Source organism: Bradysia coprophila, unplaced genomic scaffold (genome assembly GCF_014529535.1).
Source record: "Bradysia coprophila strain Holo2 unplaced genomic scaffold, BU_Bcop_v1 contig_324, whole genome shotgun sequence".
Taxonomy (NCBI): Eukaryota; Metazoa; Arthropoda; class Insecta; order Diptera; family Sciaridae; genus Bradysia; species Bradysia coprophila.
The window spans coordinates 2303681-2319022 of record NW_023503584.1 but is presented as its reverse complement, the minus strand read 5'-3'; the positions used below and the strand labels follow the sequence as shown (position 1 = coordinate 2319022).

Below are 15342 nucleotides of genomic sequence, written 5' to 3'. Positions count from 1 at the left end.
AGTCTGCATAATATTTACTCAATCAACAATCTACCAATAATTTCTACCTCTTCCACTCTCCCATCCACTTCTCTTTAACTAGTAGTTTAAATGTTTTACTAGAGTACAAGTTATACAAGTTACACGACTGTGACGTCATTTTCGTCATCACTTTTAAGTCATTTTTTTTGTACATATTTAAAATCGACAAATTCATCGAAAATGTTTTCTTAATTCACACACATCGACCAAATTATGCCTCTAACAATGATTAATCAATTCGGTATAGTAATACAAATCACGTTCCAACGGACTCATATTCAGATCACATACCAATCATCCTTATATTGACTCATTTTTGTGTCATTACTGGCGTTCGTAATGTTTACCAAAAGTCATAATCATCATTATTGTAAAATCGCGTTGTTATCAATTAACGAAGCGTTCGAGCCAAAATACGATTTGACAAAAATATAGCAGTGACACTGAAAGGAAAATGTTGTTTTGGGAAAATTGTCATTATTCGAAAATCGAACCATGTAACATTCATATTACTAGGCCAATAACCAAAGAAATTATTGTCCGTTTTTTTTAAACATTAACCTGTTACAGGCGGCATTTGACCAGTATTATTATCTGGTCTTATTACTTCCATCGATCAAAGTATTTTTAATCTGTTGAATTCAAATCTTGTACTTCATTTTTTTACATTTTACTATATTTTTGTCGTCGTTGTCGATAACAGATGAATAGCCGTATGTAACAGGTTAGTTTTACTCAAGTGCGGTTTGTTTAGCCAGTTGTTCATATTTATTGAACTTACAAATTGTACATGTTATTATTCTGGTGAAGTAATAGATTTGCTGTTGAAAATACTTTTCTTAAAAGGGGAATGATTTTACATCTAATTCCTATACCACAACCGAAAGAACAGCACTGCTTTTTATACAATCCCCTTACTATAATATCAGAAAATATTGTCTATTCACCTCCACCAGATTAGATAAAATAAATTCCGAGTTCGCTGTGACTTGTAAAAAGAGCAAAATCGGTTAAATATAAAAGCAAAACCTTCTCGTTGAAGCTACAAGTAGTTCACTTCGGTCCAGTGTTGTGAAAATATCGAAAATGTTCGCCGTAATCGTAATAATTACCTGCTGTTATCTGATCTACTATTTAGCTCAGAGACGGCACAACTTTTGGAAAAATCGCGGCTTCGCTCAATTGCAACCACATTTCATATTCGGCGACATTCAACCGATGATAAAACAGAAAATGTCCTTCGGTCAAGTGCTGGAAAGCCTGTACGTAAAGACTAAGATGCATAAGTTGGTGGGAATCTATTTTCTGTACAAGCCAGTGATGTTAGTCAATGATCCAGTGCTTCTGCAACACGTCTTCATCAAAAACTTTACGAATTTTCACGATCGACCATGCAACATTGACTTGGATGTCGATCCAATTCAAGACAATTTATTTAACACACCGGGAAAGAAATGGCGGGATCTCCGAACCAAGCTGTCACCGACTTTCACCAGTGGTAAATTGAAGGGAATGTTTTCCATTATAACCGACTGTGGTAATGTTCTTGATAAATATTTGGTGGATAATGTGAACAATGGAAGCGATGTGTTCGAGTTCCGAGATCTCTTTGCACGATTCAACACAAACATTATCTCATCGGTTGCTTTCGGTATCGACAATGATTGCATCAATGATCCGGATCACATTTTCCGAAAGATGGGTGTCAAATTATTTGAAATGGATTGGAAGAAAAAACTTCAAGCGAGCGTTGCCATCTTCTTTCCACTGCTAAGAAAAATTGTTAAATTTAAGTTCACTCACGACGATGTTGAACAATTCTTCGATGGCGTTGTGAAACAGACCATAAACTATAGGGCGCAGAACAACTATGAACGGAACGATTTCATGCAACTTTTGATTCAACTGAAAGACCAAGGATTTCTGTCAGCTGATAAGGGAGAAACCAAATGGGCTGAGAAGGAAGCGGGCAGCCAGAGTGGGGAGATGAAAAAACTAACTTATGAGGAATTGCTTGCTAATGCATTTCTGTTTTTCGTGGCTGGTAAAAACCATTTCAATAGATCGCAAATGATTTTCGTTTTTTTAAATTTTAAACCACTTCAGGTTTTGAGACGTCAAGCTCCACCCTGTCTTTCTGCATCTTCGAATTGGCCAGGAATCCACGAGTTCAACGAAAAATTCAAGAAGAGATTGATAGAGTCCTCGCCGCCCATGGCAATAAGGGTTTCACCTACGAAATGGTTCATGAACTGAAGTACTTAGAATGTTGTATTGATGAAGCTTTGAGGTAGAAATAATTTATGCCAACATGGAAGTCAATGGTTTGACCGCAAAACATTTCCATAGAAAATATCCAATTGTGCCACTATTGTTCCGAGTGGCCAATGAAGACTTCAGAGTACCCGACACTAATTTGGTCGTTCCGAAAGGAACTGAAATGATGATACCAGTGTTGGGCATTCAACGCAATCCAGATATTTACGATAATCCTTTGGAATATAGACCGGAAAGATTCTTAGACTCGTCTACGGGATCAACGAGCGAAACGAAGGGTTGCTATTACTTGCCGTTTGGTGATGGGTAAGTTTTAAAATGTTTTGTATGGATGGTTGAGTCAGTCATAAACGATTTCATTTTATAAGACCTCGCAACTGTATCGGGATGAGACTAGCTAAAGTAACTACGAAAATCGGTATGGCAACTGTGCTGGCTAAATTCAATGTCGAACTGGTCGATAAGAGTTTGGAGAATGTGGAGCTTGATATTGACCCACATCAATTTATTCACACTCCATTGAAACCGTTCAATCTTAGGCTGACACCGCGAGTTGTTTCGTAAATTTGAATAAGATGGTGCGAGAGACGAGAGGATTGTCACAAATTGTATTTATTTTGAAATTAAACTTATCGGAATGAATTCCGTAGATTGAACACATTTCACAACATCTTAGACACTACAGAAATGTTTTCATCCACGAAATTCATCTCTATACACACAGGAAAAATTATTTCCCATTTCATTTGATATGTGTCTCTGTCAGGTTGTTACTGTTTACGAAAAAAAGGATTGGAAATTCAAATCTATTTGAATCTTTTATTGACGACAAGGATATCAGTATGTTTACTGTCGTATCTATTACTTCATTTGATCTAAGTGTCTCAGCAAGAGACTGATTAAAATCTTTTAGTTCAGTTTTTTAATCATGTGTTTTGACATATAAGTCCGCATCAGTCAGAGCTTGTCGTTTATTCCTGAAATAGTTGTCGATAACAGATGATAGCTGTCCGAAACAGGTTGAGTTATAAACAGCGCACTGTCTATAACATGGTTATACATCAATTTGGAAACAAAAAGGCAGTCACATCCATTCTACAACAATTGAAGTAAATGTTGTATTACACTCGACGATTGAAATGCAGTAGTAAGTCAATAGTTTCCCAAGCCAAATTTATAGAGATTAATGAGTAAAAGAATTGTTTGCTTGTGGCCAGTTAATGTGTCATTGTCATCTCTTCCAACATGTCTCAACAAAAAATAGTCGGCGTTTGTAGCCCGAATCAATTGAGGGCTACATTTGAAAATGCTTCGAAATACATTATTTTACTTCTCAGGTCGAAAAGGCAAGAAAATTTCAGAAAAACCCCTGTTTCGACCCCGACCCATTAAAAAGTTATTTCAGGCGGACCAAAAACGTTACATTCTCTTACCAGACATAGAACCAAATTCGAAAATACTTTTTCCATTTTTCTTCCCACTTTTTCGTATCAATTATGTCAACTTATGTTCGGACCAAAAAGGTGTATTTTTTGACCACAGTGGTGAAAAAAACATCCTCTGCCCTAGCCACATCATCGTATTTACCACCTGGGTCCAAAAAATACCTTTTCTGTCCTTAGTGACGTAATATAATACTATACATACACCGTTGTAACACCGTGTAACACGTTTACCGTCTGTGAAAAGTCAACGTCTAAAGTTTCCACTGAACAAAACGCATATTTTAACTGATGTTCGCATATGAGTTATGACTAACAATCATGTATTATTTATCAACACACATCTGTGAAAATTCTATTCTGTTTTCCGATGGCACACGAATATTTCAGAAATTTCTGCTTTTCTTACACATTTTCTTCATTTAACTACCAGTTTTAATGCGGGCGTCGTCAATATACCATTATTCGGAACAGTTATTTGAGAAAAGGGCTCTCGACTCTGCAAATAAATAAATTGTGTTGTGCGTTTGAGGAGAAACTGTGTTAATTAACTTTAAAGGTCTGGTACGGCTAATTGCAATCTTACAACGGTGCTTAATGACTGAATCACTCCAAAGCGAAGAAGTGTACAAGAGGAATCAACGATTTGTTTTTTTTTGCGCATTTTTGTATTTTCCTCAACCAAAACTTATTTTTGATCATGTGGGAAATGTGAGGAGTGACGAATAAATGATAAACTATTATTTAGAGAATTTAAGTTATTTTTAGCGGCAATTGTATGATGAACAAAATGCAAGCAGACAAAAATGATACGGTCAAGTCATATGAAAGAGCTGAAAAAACGAGAAACGAAGGAAATAAATTCTTTCTCGAAAAGAGTTTTTTCGATGCGTTGCTTAAGTACAACGAAAGTTTAAGTTTTGCTGAACGAGCGAGTGAAGCACTTGGTCTTGCCTATGCAAACAGATCGGCAGTGTATTATGAAATGAAATTGTTCGGAAAGAGTTTACACAATATCGAACTAGCACGCCTCAATGGCTATCCTGAAAAGAACTATCACATTTTAGACAAGCGAACTGAGAAATGCAAATCGCAAATTGAAAGTGGAACGGAAGTAAAACTCGATGAGAATCCATTTGAGTTTATTAAGCTGTCCAATGAGGTCAACACAAAATTGCCGTTCGTTTCGAATAGTCTTGAATTGAGGAGTAGCGAGAAATTTGGACGATATATCGTGTCCAATAGAGATTTGAAAGTCGGCGATATTGTTGCGATCGAACGGCCACATTTTAAGATAATTAAAACCGATAGTCGTTACGATGGATGCGATGGAACGAACAAATATCAGAGGTGTGCATACTGCTTGAGAAGCAATTTATTAGATCTGCTCCCGTGTCCAACGTGTGCGTTAAGTAAGTCATTTACATTCACGCTCTTTATGTATTTTATATAATGTAGGTGAGGGTCTGTTCATTAATGACGTTCACTTTTAGTGGTGAGGGGGTCTAAAGAACTCTAAAACAGTGTACGTCATTTATGGAAAGCTCCTAAAACTGTGGAAAATGGTTCGGTTCAATTCAGAATTAAGAAAAAAGCCCGTTGAAAGGTTTCATTTGGTGGAACGTTTCTTTCTATAGAGTATTAACAGAGCGGAAAAAGAGAGGAAAAAGACCACTTATTCAACTGATCTCGATTGGTGGTTTGTCAAAATTTACACGTAAAAGTCCAGTCAACCAGGAAGAAACCAGTTAACTTAACTGGGCTCGATACCACCCTCTTTACTACTGTTGGTTTCACTTTAGTTCTCCATTTAGAGTCTCTACTTGAAAGTAATTCGATTTATTTAACCCATTTTTTAGCTATGTACTGCTCGGACCAATGCCTAAAAAACGCACTGAACGAATATCACAACTACGAGTGTCCCATTGTCGACTTGCTGCACAAGTCTGGAGTCATGCAAATGGCAATGATAACATTTTTCCGGGCTCTGTCGATTTCTGACGGATCAATATCGAATTTGGAACAAATTTTCAACGAAATCGAAAGTGAATCCCATTCAGTCTATGACTTTGACTTCTCGGATCCCGATAATCGAGCAAATGGTAAAAATTATCTGATTTCATTGCTGTGTCTTGCACGTAACGACAAAGACTACAGAAATGACTCGCCAGAGAAACTGTTTAAAGTTCATCCAGCATTGTCTGCTATGTGGGATTCGCACGAAGCTTTCATCCGGAAATTTATTTTGCGAATTTTGCAAATCGGAGATTCCAATTTCCATGGCATATGCGGCTGGTCATTGCGAAAGTATGATCAGGTTCCGCAAATGATCGGCATTGGATGCTATCCATTCATTTCACTGGTGAACCATGGATGTGCACCGAATGTGAATCGCATTTATGTGGAAGATAAAATGATGTTGTTGGTGGAACGACCCATACGAAAGGGAGAACAACTTTTCGACTGCTATAAGTGAGAGGCTTGGTTTTTACTGTTGAAATCAGAATCTAAATTAATTTAATTTCCAGAAACACTTTTTTCATCCAACCGAAAGCAGACCGTCAACTAACGTTACTCGACAATTACGGTTTCCTTTGCGATTGTGTTGCATGTACAAGTGACTATCCAGTTTTTCATCGACTTAAAACAGTAGACAGATCGATTTACAAAGCAGCAAGAAAGGGAAAGGACGAACTTCCGAAATTGGATGGCAATCTAGCGAAGAAGCGCTTCAGAGATTATTGCGAAACAGTACAAAAGCATCACGACAGAGCTTTTCCATCGGCAGAGATTGTAGTTCTGCAGGAAAGTATCCTGCAATGCATATCGATTGTAATTAAGCCGAAACTCGTCATACCGTAAGTCAGGTTTAGCTAAGATTTCCCAAGTTCCTGGTTCGTTGAACCGAAAAATATTTTCACAAAATCCAAAGTCACAATTTTAACAAAAAAATAAAATTTTATTTCAAATGCACATCCTAGTCTATCAATTTTGGTACATCGGTATAGTGATTGCAACGGAACGATTTTCCGCAACATTAATATTCGTCGTTGAATGGCCATTCGGGGTGATTGCGACCTCTGTGAGTAAACAATAAAGAGAAGATCAGTACCGGATAGCAATACTAACCGAAGAAGACACATACTCAGCCTGTGGACAAGCACGTCCATTACAATCGAAGGTGTCGATTAGTGCCATATCGTCACTGGTTAGTTCAAAATCGAACACTTCGAAGTTCGATTGAATTCGGCCTTTTGTTACGGATTTTGGAATCACACTGTGTCCTGCAGCGAAAAGAAAAAAACAAATTTCAAACAATTGGGTCGTAGAAACGCAAGACTGTAAACTTTGGGGTCCGACAGTATACAGCCTTGGTAAAATGCTAGGTTGAAATCCTAAATATTCCGTACCTCTCTGAATTTGGTAGCGAATTAGAACCTGGGCAGCAGTTTTGTTGTACTTCGTTGACAGACTTAGAATCTACAATTAAATTTAAAAAAATTTAACTTGATTGCCGTGCAGGAGAATGCAATGACAATAGAAATGATTTACCTTTGGATCTTCGAGAAGGACTGGATCATCACTCGTCACCTAAAACATTGTAAAATTAGAGACGGGACATGTGTTATTTTACAAAATGAATGTTAAAACCAGTGAATTAAAGGATTATCAAAGGGTCAAGGTCAGTAACTTTGATGATGAACAGGCTTGGACTGGCCCAAGGTCATTCGAAGAGCTTTTTATTTTTATTAAGGGCAATGACGGGACTTTTTTTTACAAATTTTTCGATACAACGCCCAAACGGCTTTTTTGAACCAGTCCGATCCTGATGATGAAGATGTTGGTTAAGTTAGCATAGTTCTAGGGTAATTCTCCAACCACATCACAATCTGTGTGATGCGAAGTTTCCCCTTCTTTGGATTTTTCTTGGAATGGAGTTCCTGTTTCGGCTCCACTTATTTCTTATAGTAGATGCCACAATAGGACTTTCTTACACTTGTGCCTATTTACTTTACCAACAATGACGGCGGAAATGATATTTTAACGAAGCTTGCGTTACAATGGACAAAATGAATGATTCTCTAAAGTAACTCTTACCCATGGTCGAGTTGGTGATCCTAATGGAGCGTATGCTGTGACTGCAACGTCAATTGACTTACAGAATTCGCTCAGTCTTTTCTGCGTTAGATACGGGTGGCACTCAAACTAAAATTTAGCGGGTTGTTAGATACGAAAAACATTTCTGTGCGAATATCAAGTAAATACTTGGTTAATGACTGGCTTAATGCGACAGTTTGCCACCAGTTTTTCCAATTGTCTCTTGTTGAAATTTGACACACCAATACTTTTTATGAGACCTTCATCAACGGCCTTCTCCATTTCCTTCCACGTGTCAACGAAATCCACAAACGAATAAATGATGTCACCTTTGTCGTCTTTCGGGAATGGATCACCTCCGGGCTGATATGCCATCGGCCAGTGAATCAGATACAGGTCAAGATACGGAGTGTTCAGGTCTTTAAGAGTTCGATCAATAGCAGCTCGCACGTAAGCAGTATCGTGAGAACTGTTCCATAGTTTCGATGTGATGAACATATCCTCGCTGTGAACAATATTTTGTTAGATTTATAATTAGACTTGAGTCTCTTGGTTGGGAATTCACCGTTTAACAACTCCTTCCTGGATTTTGCTGTTTAGACCTTGGCCGACTTCGTGTTCATTTAGGTAAAGGTGAGCTCCATCGATATGACGATAGCCGATATCAATTGCATCACCAACAGCCCTGGCGACTTCTCCTGGTGGAGACTATTTTGAAAGAAAAGGATTTTAAGGTAAACATAAAGAGACGGGTATAAAAACGGGATTCTTTTTGGTAAGCTTTGGGGAGCTTCTGAGTCACAGCTGGACATTTCCTAGCACACTTTTCATTTAAGTTCAAATAAATCCCATTCCTTGTCAAAGCTTTTTGTAGCTTAATAGGGGCAAATAAGAAATTGAAGACAACAGCGAAAGGTTGTATTTATTTATCATCCAAGACAGTAAATATTTGTTTCCAGCAATAGTTATTTGTTAACCGAGTGAAGAAAATAGGAAATTCTACCAACAATTCCACCAAGTGTCAACAAAATATCATTTTCTCAATGCACGACAGAGTAAAGTTAACCAGGCAGGAGCGCTGATTTGACTTGGGACCTGAATAATCTAGTAGCCCTATATTTTTTGCGAATAAAATGTTTCAATTTATGTCAGTGTTCATTTGAGTTCATTTTCATACAGTGTATTAGGTCCCCTATTTGACGTTTCGAAAATGAACCGCTACTGCCTGGTTTATTTTACTCTGCCGTGCTCAATGCCAATACGGCTAATCATACCGCATATATATGAAAAGCGATGTGACAATTGTGCCGCGATATAATGATTAAATCTGTACTTTATTTGTTGAAAGAACCGCCTAATGTTCGATACAAAATCTGTTACTTCATTTGCTTTTACACATATTTCGCTAATTTGTCTTTTTGCTGCCGACATTAAGCATCAGACTTCATCTCTAGCTATTCAAATTAACGTTGAAACTAATGAAGTTCAAATTAACGTTGAAACTAATGAAGTAAAAGATTTCCGATTAGTTTTGAAAAAATATTAATATCAAAGAATATAATCAGACACGGTGTTTATACTGGTGATACACTCTTGTCATCTGTGAACAGTAGTTAATGACGCTATCAGGAACGCTATCTTTCATCCATTCAAAGCATGTTACTAACAAGCTTATTCAATAATCTTCAACAAAATTATTACGTAAATTGTTGAAGTATTCGCGTTATCATCTTCGTAGAATACAGATAACTCAGATCACCATTTCTTATTTCAACTAGAAAAATCAAGGTCAAATGTCGGTTAGTGGACATTTACCGGTTGAAATTAACTCTAGTTCGCATAACAATGAGTGTTCTGTTCTTTACGAACTAGTGCTGCATTTCCTGATTCTAAGCTGTTGTTGTTTAGAGACGTTTTTTGATTGTGATAATTATAAAATCATCGGCTGAACAGCTCAACTGTTCGAAATTTTTCTAAACATAATTTAGTGAGGCATGTAACACGTTTAACAAACTTCAGCTCCCACTACTAAACACAACACACAACAACAAATAGACGAAATATACATTTGCTGAATTTCGTGATATTTCTATACGATAAAAATGTTGGAATCTTTTGGATATTTTCGTTTTCAATGTACGTACATTCCAGGTTCCGAGTCCAATGATAGGCATCTTTCTGCCATTATTAAACACAAGATTTGGTACTCTCGAAGCCATTGCTTAAGTTTTTAATCCAAGAAAATGCGTAAATGTAAAGACTTTAAGTAAAACACGATATCAATGATCGTACACCGGCCGATTTCGTTCGACTAATTTCAACGATGTGATATTCTGGATTTTAAAAGAAAATTTTGTTTTGCGGTGTATGTGTTTGTTGAAACTAAATTCCCCTTCATGTTACATACACAATCTTGAATGTTGTTCCATGTACGAATGTAAATCAGTAAGTCGTTTCTACGTCAGACCTGTGTATAAGACGGTGGGTCTTCGGAAAAAAAATGGTTTTATCTTATCAGAGATTTCTATCTGATCACTATAGAAAATGCTGAATAGTACATGATGGTGTTATGTTCTCGTGTTAACATTTCACAGTAGAAAATTTGGCTAACAAATGCTACGTTTCTTGAGAAAGATATATCAACTATTCTATTCATCTGTTATCGATAACGACGACAAAAATAATGACAAGCTCTGGATAATATGGTCCTTTATGTAAAATACATCTTAAAAAAATTGAAGTACAAGATTTGAAAACGACTGACTAAAAATACTTTGATCAATGGAAGTAATAGATGCAATAATAACACTGGTCATACTCTTGCCGTCTGTAACAGGTTAAGGAATGAATAAAAAACCAAAGGGAAAAAATGTCGAACGATAGAGCCTCAAAAGCTGAAGCCAAACTCGAAGCTGTCCAAATTAACAGAGCTGAAATGAAGGTTCAGCTTTATGTTTGCCGAAAAGTCGGATGCATTTTCATATTCAATCATCTGTTATCGACAACGACGACAGAAATAATGACAAGCCCTGGGTAATATGGTCTTTTATATAGTAAAATACATATTTAAAAAATTGAAGTACAAGATTTGAAATCAACGGACTATGGTTCCGAAACCGTTCGGGAATGTTTGAATGAAAGTGTTATACTTTGTGAAATAACTGATAGAAGAGCCATCTGGCACTGAGTTTGTAAATCGGCAGGTGAACTTTGAACATATAAGCGCGAATGATTATTGTGTATTATGTATATATATGTTAGAACGGAGGTTCTCTTAGTTTTAAGATTCATTCTGTTATAGCATCCAGTAGATGTAAGATAGAAGCAAATAAATATTGTAACTAGAATCGAAGGAGTTGCATTTCATTTCGGACTAAAAATACTTTGATCAATGGAAGTAATAGACCCGATAATAATACTGGTGACCAGTGACTGTCATATGCTTGCCGTCTGCAGCAGGTTAAGAAATGAATGAAAAAAACCAAAGGGAAAAAAAGATGTCGAATGAGACCAATGAGAGAGCCTCAAAAGCTGAAGCCAAACTCGTAGCTGTACAAAATGCGCTAAAATGAAAGTAATAATCGGCGCCATCATCATTCAGCGACAAAAAATTATCACCGACCTTCAGCCATTCTGGTCACCTATCCATTGAGCCCACACACATGTATGTCCATAGCCTGTAGCGGCAGTAAATCACGGACAAAAAACACACTTTTTCGACTTTTAGTGGAAGTTAAATTAAAAGATTGCGGTTTTAGACTATAGTGGCAAAGGGCCATCTGTTCATGTTAACAAAGAGTCACTAAAAAATAGCTCCGACCGAGGCTGGACCATTTAAAAAAAATCCCTCAGTACAAGATTTGAAATAAGAAAAATGTTTTGATCAATGGAAGTAATAGACCCGATAATAACTGGTCATATGCTTGCCGTCTGTATCAGTCGTATGTAACGTAAAAATGGAACGTTTTACCGTTTGCATTTAACATTATAGACGAATACAGGACAAATCAGCATTGTTTCGGTGTATCATCGGCAACATACACTTTTCGTCATCTGTTCAAAAACTTGTTCATTACTGCTATATGTCCCACATATTGCTTTTTATTAGCAACGTTATTGCTAAACCATATAGGTATTTATAAGTCAGATCGAGGAAACCTAAGTGTCTTTGTCCGAAAGGATGGTTGATTGTAGTGTATTCTCTCTGTCAGCCTAAAAAATTATAGGACTAGGACATCGACTATGATTACATCAAACAAATATTCGATCTTTGTCTTTCCTTGAGCATTCACCTGGAACATTCATAGTTCTATTATTAAGGAACATTTTGTAGCTTACTTTTTTGGCCCCCTAGCGATTCTGGAAGAACATGTCAAAAAAATTTAGACTGAGGAAATTGTGGATTTGACTGAAATTATTGGAGGCTGTTCTAAGTTTATGACAGTACCAACGTTTTCCGATTAAAATTTCTAAGGACAAATTAGAAAAAAAAAGATTTCACGAAAATTTGGTGTACGTCCGTGAAATTTAAAAGAACCGTGAGCAACGGTTTTGTATAAAATTAATTGCAATGACTTACATCTCATTCTATAGTCAAGAGGTTTCAAATGATACAATACTCACCTTAGGCTACTCAAAAGTTTGCTGAAGTATTAGAGAAAATTGAATTCTTATGATTGTCAATGTCATTTAAGAAGATGATAGTCATTTCATTTCACGGCGGCAAAGCTTACCTCGATATCCCCCCATATCACACTTCAATTTGACATAATGATGGAAATGGCTTTTTGATTATTAGCCTCGGAAGAATCAACATTTCCATCATTCACCACAATGTAAAGTAAGGCATTCGAAATGTCATCATTACTTCGATTCTGATAATTCGTGAACTTATTGAAATAAAAAATCGAACACTTGTTTTTATGCAGCACACACATTTATTTCGGTTTCTTTTTCTATGCTATGCTTTGGATAGCCTAAAGAAATTTGCGTTATCAAAATATATTTTTTTGTTGTAAATTTGATATTGTCCATAGAATTTTACAAATATTTTTTTTGTCTGTCTCGGTACAAAAGCGTTGTTCTCTTAACAATTAGATTGATATATACTTAAAAATTAATACTTTTCGTTATTTTTTTGTTTTGTATTTGATATTTTCTCTTGTGTTTTGTGGTTGTGCATTTTTCATCTTTCATTTTCGAAATTTTCATTTCTTTCTTTCCTTTTACATTATTACAATCACATAATTATGGTAAAAAGCAACCTCTTGCAAACGACCAGTCATCTGTTAAATGCGACGGAATCGACAGAAATAAAGCGATAAATATTAGCTGGGCAAAATGTTAATACTAATGAAGTAAAAGATTTCGTATCAATCTGCGGAAAATTCAACAGTAACAGATCTGGTACTGGTGGAATGCTTGCCGTTTGCAAGAAGGTCAAAACTTCACGAGTGGAACAGTGTTAAAATTTTGTTAATTTAAAGCCGACAGCATCAGCAAAGTTGGTACAAAAAAAGGTTAAATAATAAAAAAACGCGCTACGAACTAATCGATTTCATCATTTAGAATAAATAATACTTTTTCAGAGGGTGTTGGAGCGTTGGATTATGCTCTGTTCAGTAAACTTCGGCTATGATCGACTGTATTTAAACAAATCTTTCAGATAAATCTGGTAGGTTTCTGGTCAGGTTTGACGTCATTAACACATTCAAGTTTTGGGTCGAATCAGGCATCAAATAATTCCAAGCATTAGATGGATGGATCGTTTGTTATTTTCAATAAACAAATTGAAAAGGAGAATTCATTTGCAATGTTCTATGAACGGAAATTTCTTTCATTCGGATCTTTTAGAAACGATTACTCATCTGTTATCGAAAACGACTAGAAGAATAAGATCTCTGGCTACTTTTTTTGCAAAACGTTTGGTAAACCTAATGAAGTAAAAGATTTACCACCAAACGATTTTTTAAACAAAAGAAGTAATAGTAATGCAACGACACCTTGGCCGTTAAAGAAATGCCGTCATTACAGAACTCGCGTCGTGTCTCACTCATCAATCAATAAATTTCTCTTTCCATTCATTTCCTCAACCAGATACGAATCAAAGGAGTTTCGTGAAAATCAAGAAAGTGTGTTCCACAATTCACTGATGAGTCAATCCATTTCGATAATTTTGTTTGTTCTGTTCCGAAAATGATTGGACGACCTAAATGGTTAGCACTCCAATCATCATTAAACAGAAGGTTCAACATTTCAGTATTCATCTTAATCTAATAAATTAAGCGAAAGCATTAAAAGACTCTTTGAAGCATTGCGTTCATTGATAGCTACAAAGATATTTGAAACCAACAAAGAATTGAGGGTTATCCTCTTTCACGCACATCAAAGTGTTGTGCGTTTCCTCCATTCATACAACATATCCTCTTCTCACCCACTGTTTTCTACGATCAGAACTTAATCTAACTAAAATATTAAATTCGGACCATTCACAATTCATATTCGCTTACGAGTTTACTACCGATGTATTGAACCTGTAACATTTTCATCTTCATCTGCATACAGATTTCACTAGACGCTCGAATTTGTCTGTTCACTTTATCCTACCGATATTAGCATATAATAATAACAATGAAAATTTTTTAACTATTTTAAAAACAAACAAATCATTAAACTAGAGACGAACAAAAAGAACATTGAGAAAGAAAAGTACTTACAATCACAATAAAACAAAAATTGATTTAACCCAATCACGAGCGGAAAACAAATCGGTCCGTTCGATTGAACGAAAAAGAAAATTAATTTCGTCCCGGTCCATATCTACTACGACAAACGCTCGATTTTCTCTCTTTTATTTTGGCTAAATTGATGATGAATGACATTACGTAAATATTGTCATGTCGCAAAAATCACTGTAAATTTAACATTTTACATTTTATATAGCCGGGAAAAAGCCTAAGCCATGCCATCATAATACAACTCTGCATCAGCAATTCAGTTCTGTCTACTTCCTATTCAGCTGCAACTGTAATCGATGTAGCTCGGCCTCCAACTCTTTAACACGTTGTTCCGAGCTGGACAGTTGATTTTTCAGGTTTTTTATCTCCTCCGTTTGCAGGGTGAATGCTTTGCGTAACTGGAAACGATAAGGAAATGGCAATGTCAGTTTCAAGGTTATACAACAGGTATATAGCATTGGGACGCATCGGCATGGAAATAATATCTAACTACGTTACGAGGATACCGCATTATTTCCATGCCCGAAGGTCGATGTACACCATTTTGAAATGTCTGACTTTATCGACATAAATAAAACCACGAAAATGACCTCTGTCACCGTGAACTGCATGAAACGAATGAAGTAAGAGATTTCTTGTATTTAACATTAAGCGACACTTTAAGTGAATGTCGATGTCGATTCAGCATTTTTATTGGAGAAGACTTTCGATTTGGCGATTGCTAGCTATATCTTGAACTGTGAGCCTTCGAAGGTATAGAGCTGACC

At 36.3% G+C, this 15342-nt stretch overlaps 4 protein-coding genes across 6 annotated transcripts in view; 2 read left to right on the top strand and 2 right to left on the bottom strand.

The window, feature by feature from the left end:
• Positions 1-985: 985 nt before the first annotated feature.
• LOC119079425 (probable cytochrome P450 6d5) lies at positions 986-3036 on the top strand. The gene is made up of 4 exons (XM_037187331.1): positions 986-2065; positions 2128-2311; positions 2371-2604; positions 2667-3036. The coding sequence occupies exons 1-4, from the start codon at positions 1108-1110 to the stop codon at positions 2860-2862; spliced, it is 1572 nt and encodes a 523-aa protein (XP_037043226.1). The 5' UTR covers positions 986-1107; the 3' UTR covers positions 2863-3036.
• Positions 3037-3954: 918 nt separating this feature from the next.
• LOC119079423 (SET and MYND domain-containing protein 4-like) lies at positions 3955-6712 on the top strand. Its single transcript, XM_037187328.1, has 3 exons — positions 3955-5152; positions 5600-6212; positions 6269-6712. The coding sequence occupies exons 1-3, from the start codon at positions 4519-4521 to the stop codon at positions 6600-6602; spliced, it is 1581 nt and encodes a 526-aa protein (XP_037043223.1). The 5' UTR covers positions 3955-4518; the 3' UTR covers positions 6603-6712.
• LOC119079424 (aldo-keto reductase family 1 member B1-like) lies at positions 6673-10161 on the bottom strand. Its single transcript, XM_037187329.1, has 8 exons — positions 9983-10161; positions 8404-8546; positions 8007-8343; positions 7839-7946; positions 7293-7331; positions 7151-7220; positions 6886-7024; positions 6673-6820 (listed from the first exon to the last, which is right to left on the bottom strand). The coding sequence occupies exons 1-8, from the start codon at positions 10055-10057 to the stop codon at positions 6778-6780; spliced, it is 954 nt and encodes a 317-aa protein (XP_037043224.1). The 5' UTR covers positions 10058-10161; the 3' UTR covers positions 6673-6777.
• Positions 10162-12762: 2601 nt separating this feature from the next.
• Positions 12763-15342, bottom strand: part of LOC119079422 (coronin-1C-like) — a 28963-nt gene continuing 26383 nt past the window's right edge. For all 3 annotated transcript variants that reach the window (XM_037187325.1, XM_037187326.1, XM_037187327.1), the window contains one exon: positions 12763-14973. In XM_037187325.1, coding sequence (XP_037043220.1) covers positions 14842-14973 — 132 coding nt within the window. In that variant the 3' untranslated portion in view covers positions 12763-14841. The remainder of the gene's footprint in view (positions 14974-15342) is intronic.

Excerpts from the sequence above, each read along its gene's own strand:
- LOC119079425 (XM_037187331.1), top strand. The coding sequence starts at position 1,108 with ATGTTCGCCGTAATCGTAATAATTACCTGCTGTTATCTGATCTACTAT. Across the intron at positions 2,066-2,127 it reads ATTTCTGTTTTTCGTGGCTG|GTTTTGAGACGTCAAGCTCC; the intron begins GTAAAAACCATT and ends AAACCACTTCAG. Across the intron at positions 2,312-2,370 it reads TGTATTGATGAAGCTTTGAG|AAAATATCCAATTGTGCCAC; the intron begins GTAGAAATAATT and ends ACATTTCCATAG.
- LOC119079423 (XM_037187328.1), top strand. The coding sequence starts at position 4,519 with ATGATGAACAAAATGCAAGCAGACAAAAATGATACGGTCAAGTCATAT. Across the intron at positions 5,153-5,599 it reads GTGTCCAACGTGTGCGTTAA|CTATGTACTGCTCGGACCAA; the intron begins GTAAGTCATTTA and ends CCCATTTTTTAG. Across the intron at positions 6,213-6,268 it reads CAACTTTTCGACTGCTATAA|AAACACTTTTTTCATCCAAC; the intron begins GTGAGAGGCTTG and ends TTTAATTTCCAG.
- LOC119079424 (XM_037187329.1), bottom strand. The coding sequence starts at position 10,057 with ATGGCTTCGAGAGTACCAAATCTTGTGTTTAATAATGGCAGAAAGATG. Across the intron at positions 7,025-7,150 it reads TCGCTACCAAATTCAGAGAG|GACACAGTGTGATTCCAAAA; the intron begins GTACGGAATATT and ends TTTTCGCTGCAG. Across the intron at positions 6,821-6,885 it reads CGTGCTTGTCCACAGGCTGA|AGGTCGCAATCACCCCGAAT; the intron begins GTATGTGTCTTC and ends GTTTACTCACAG.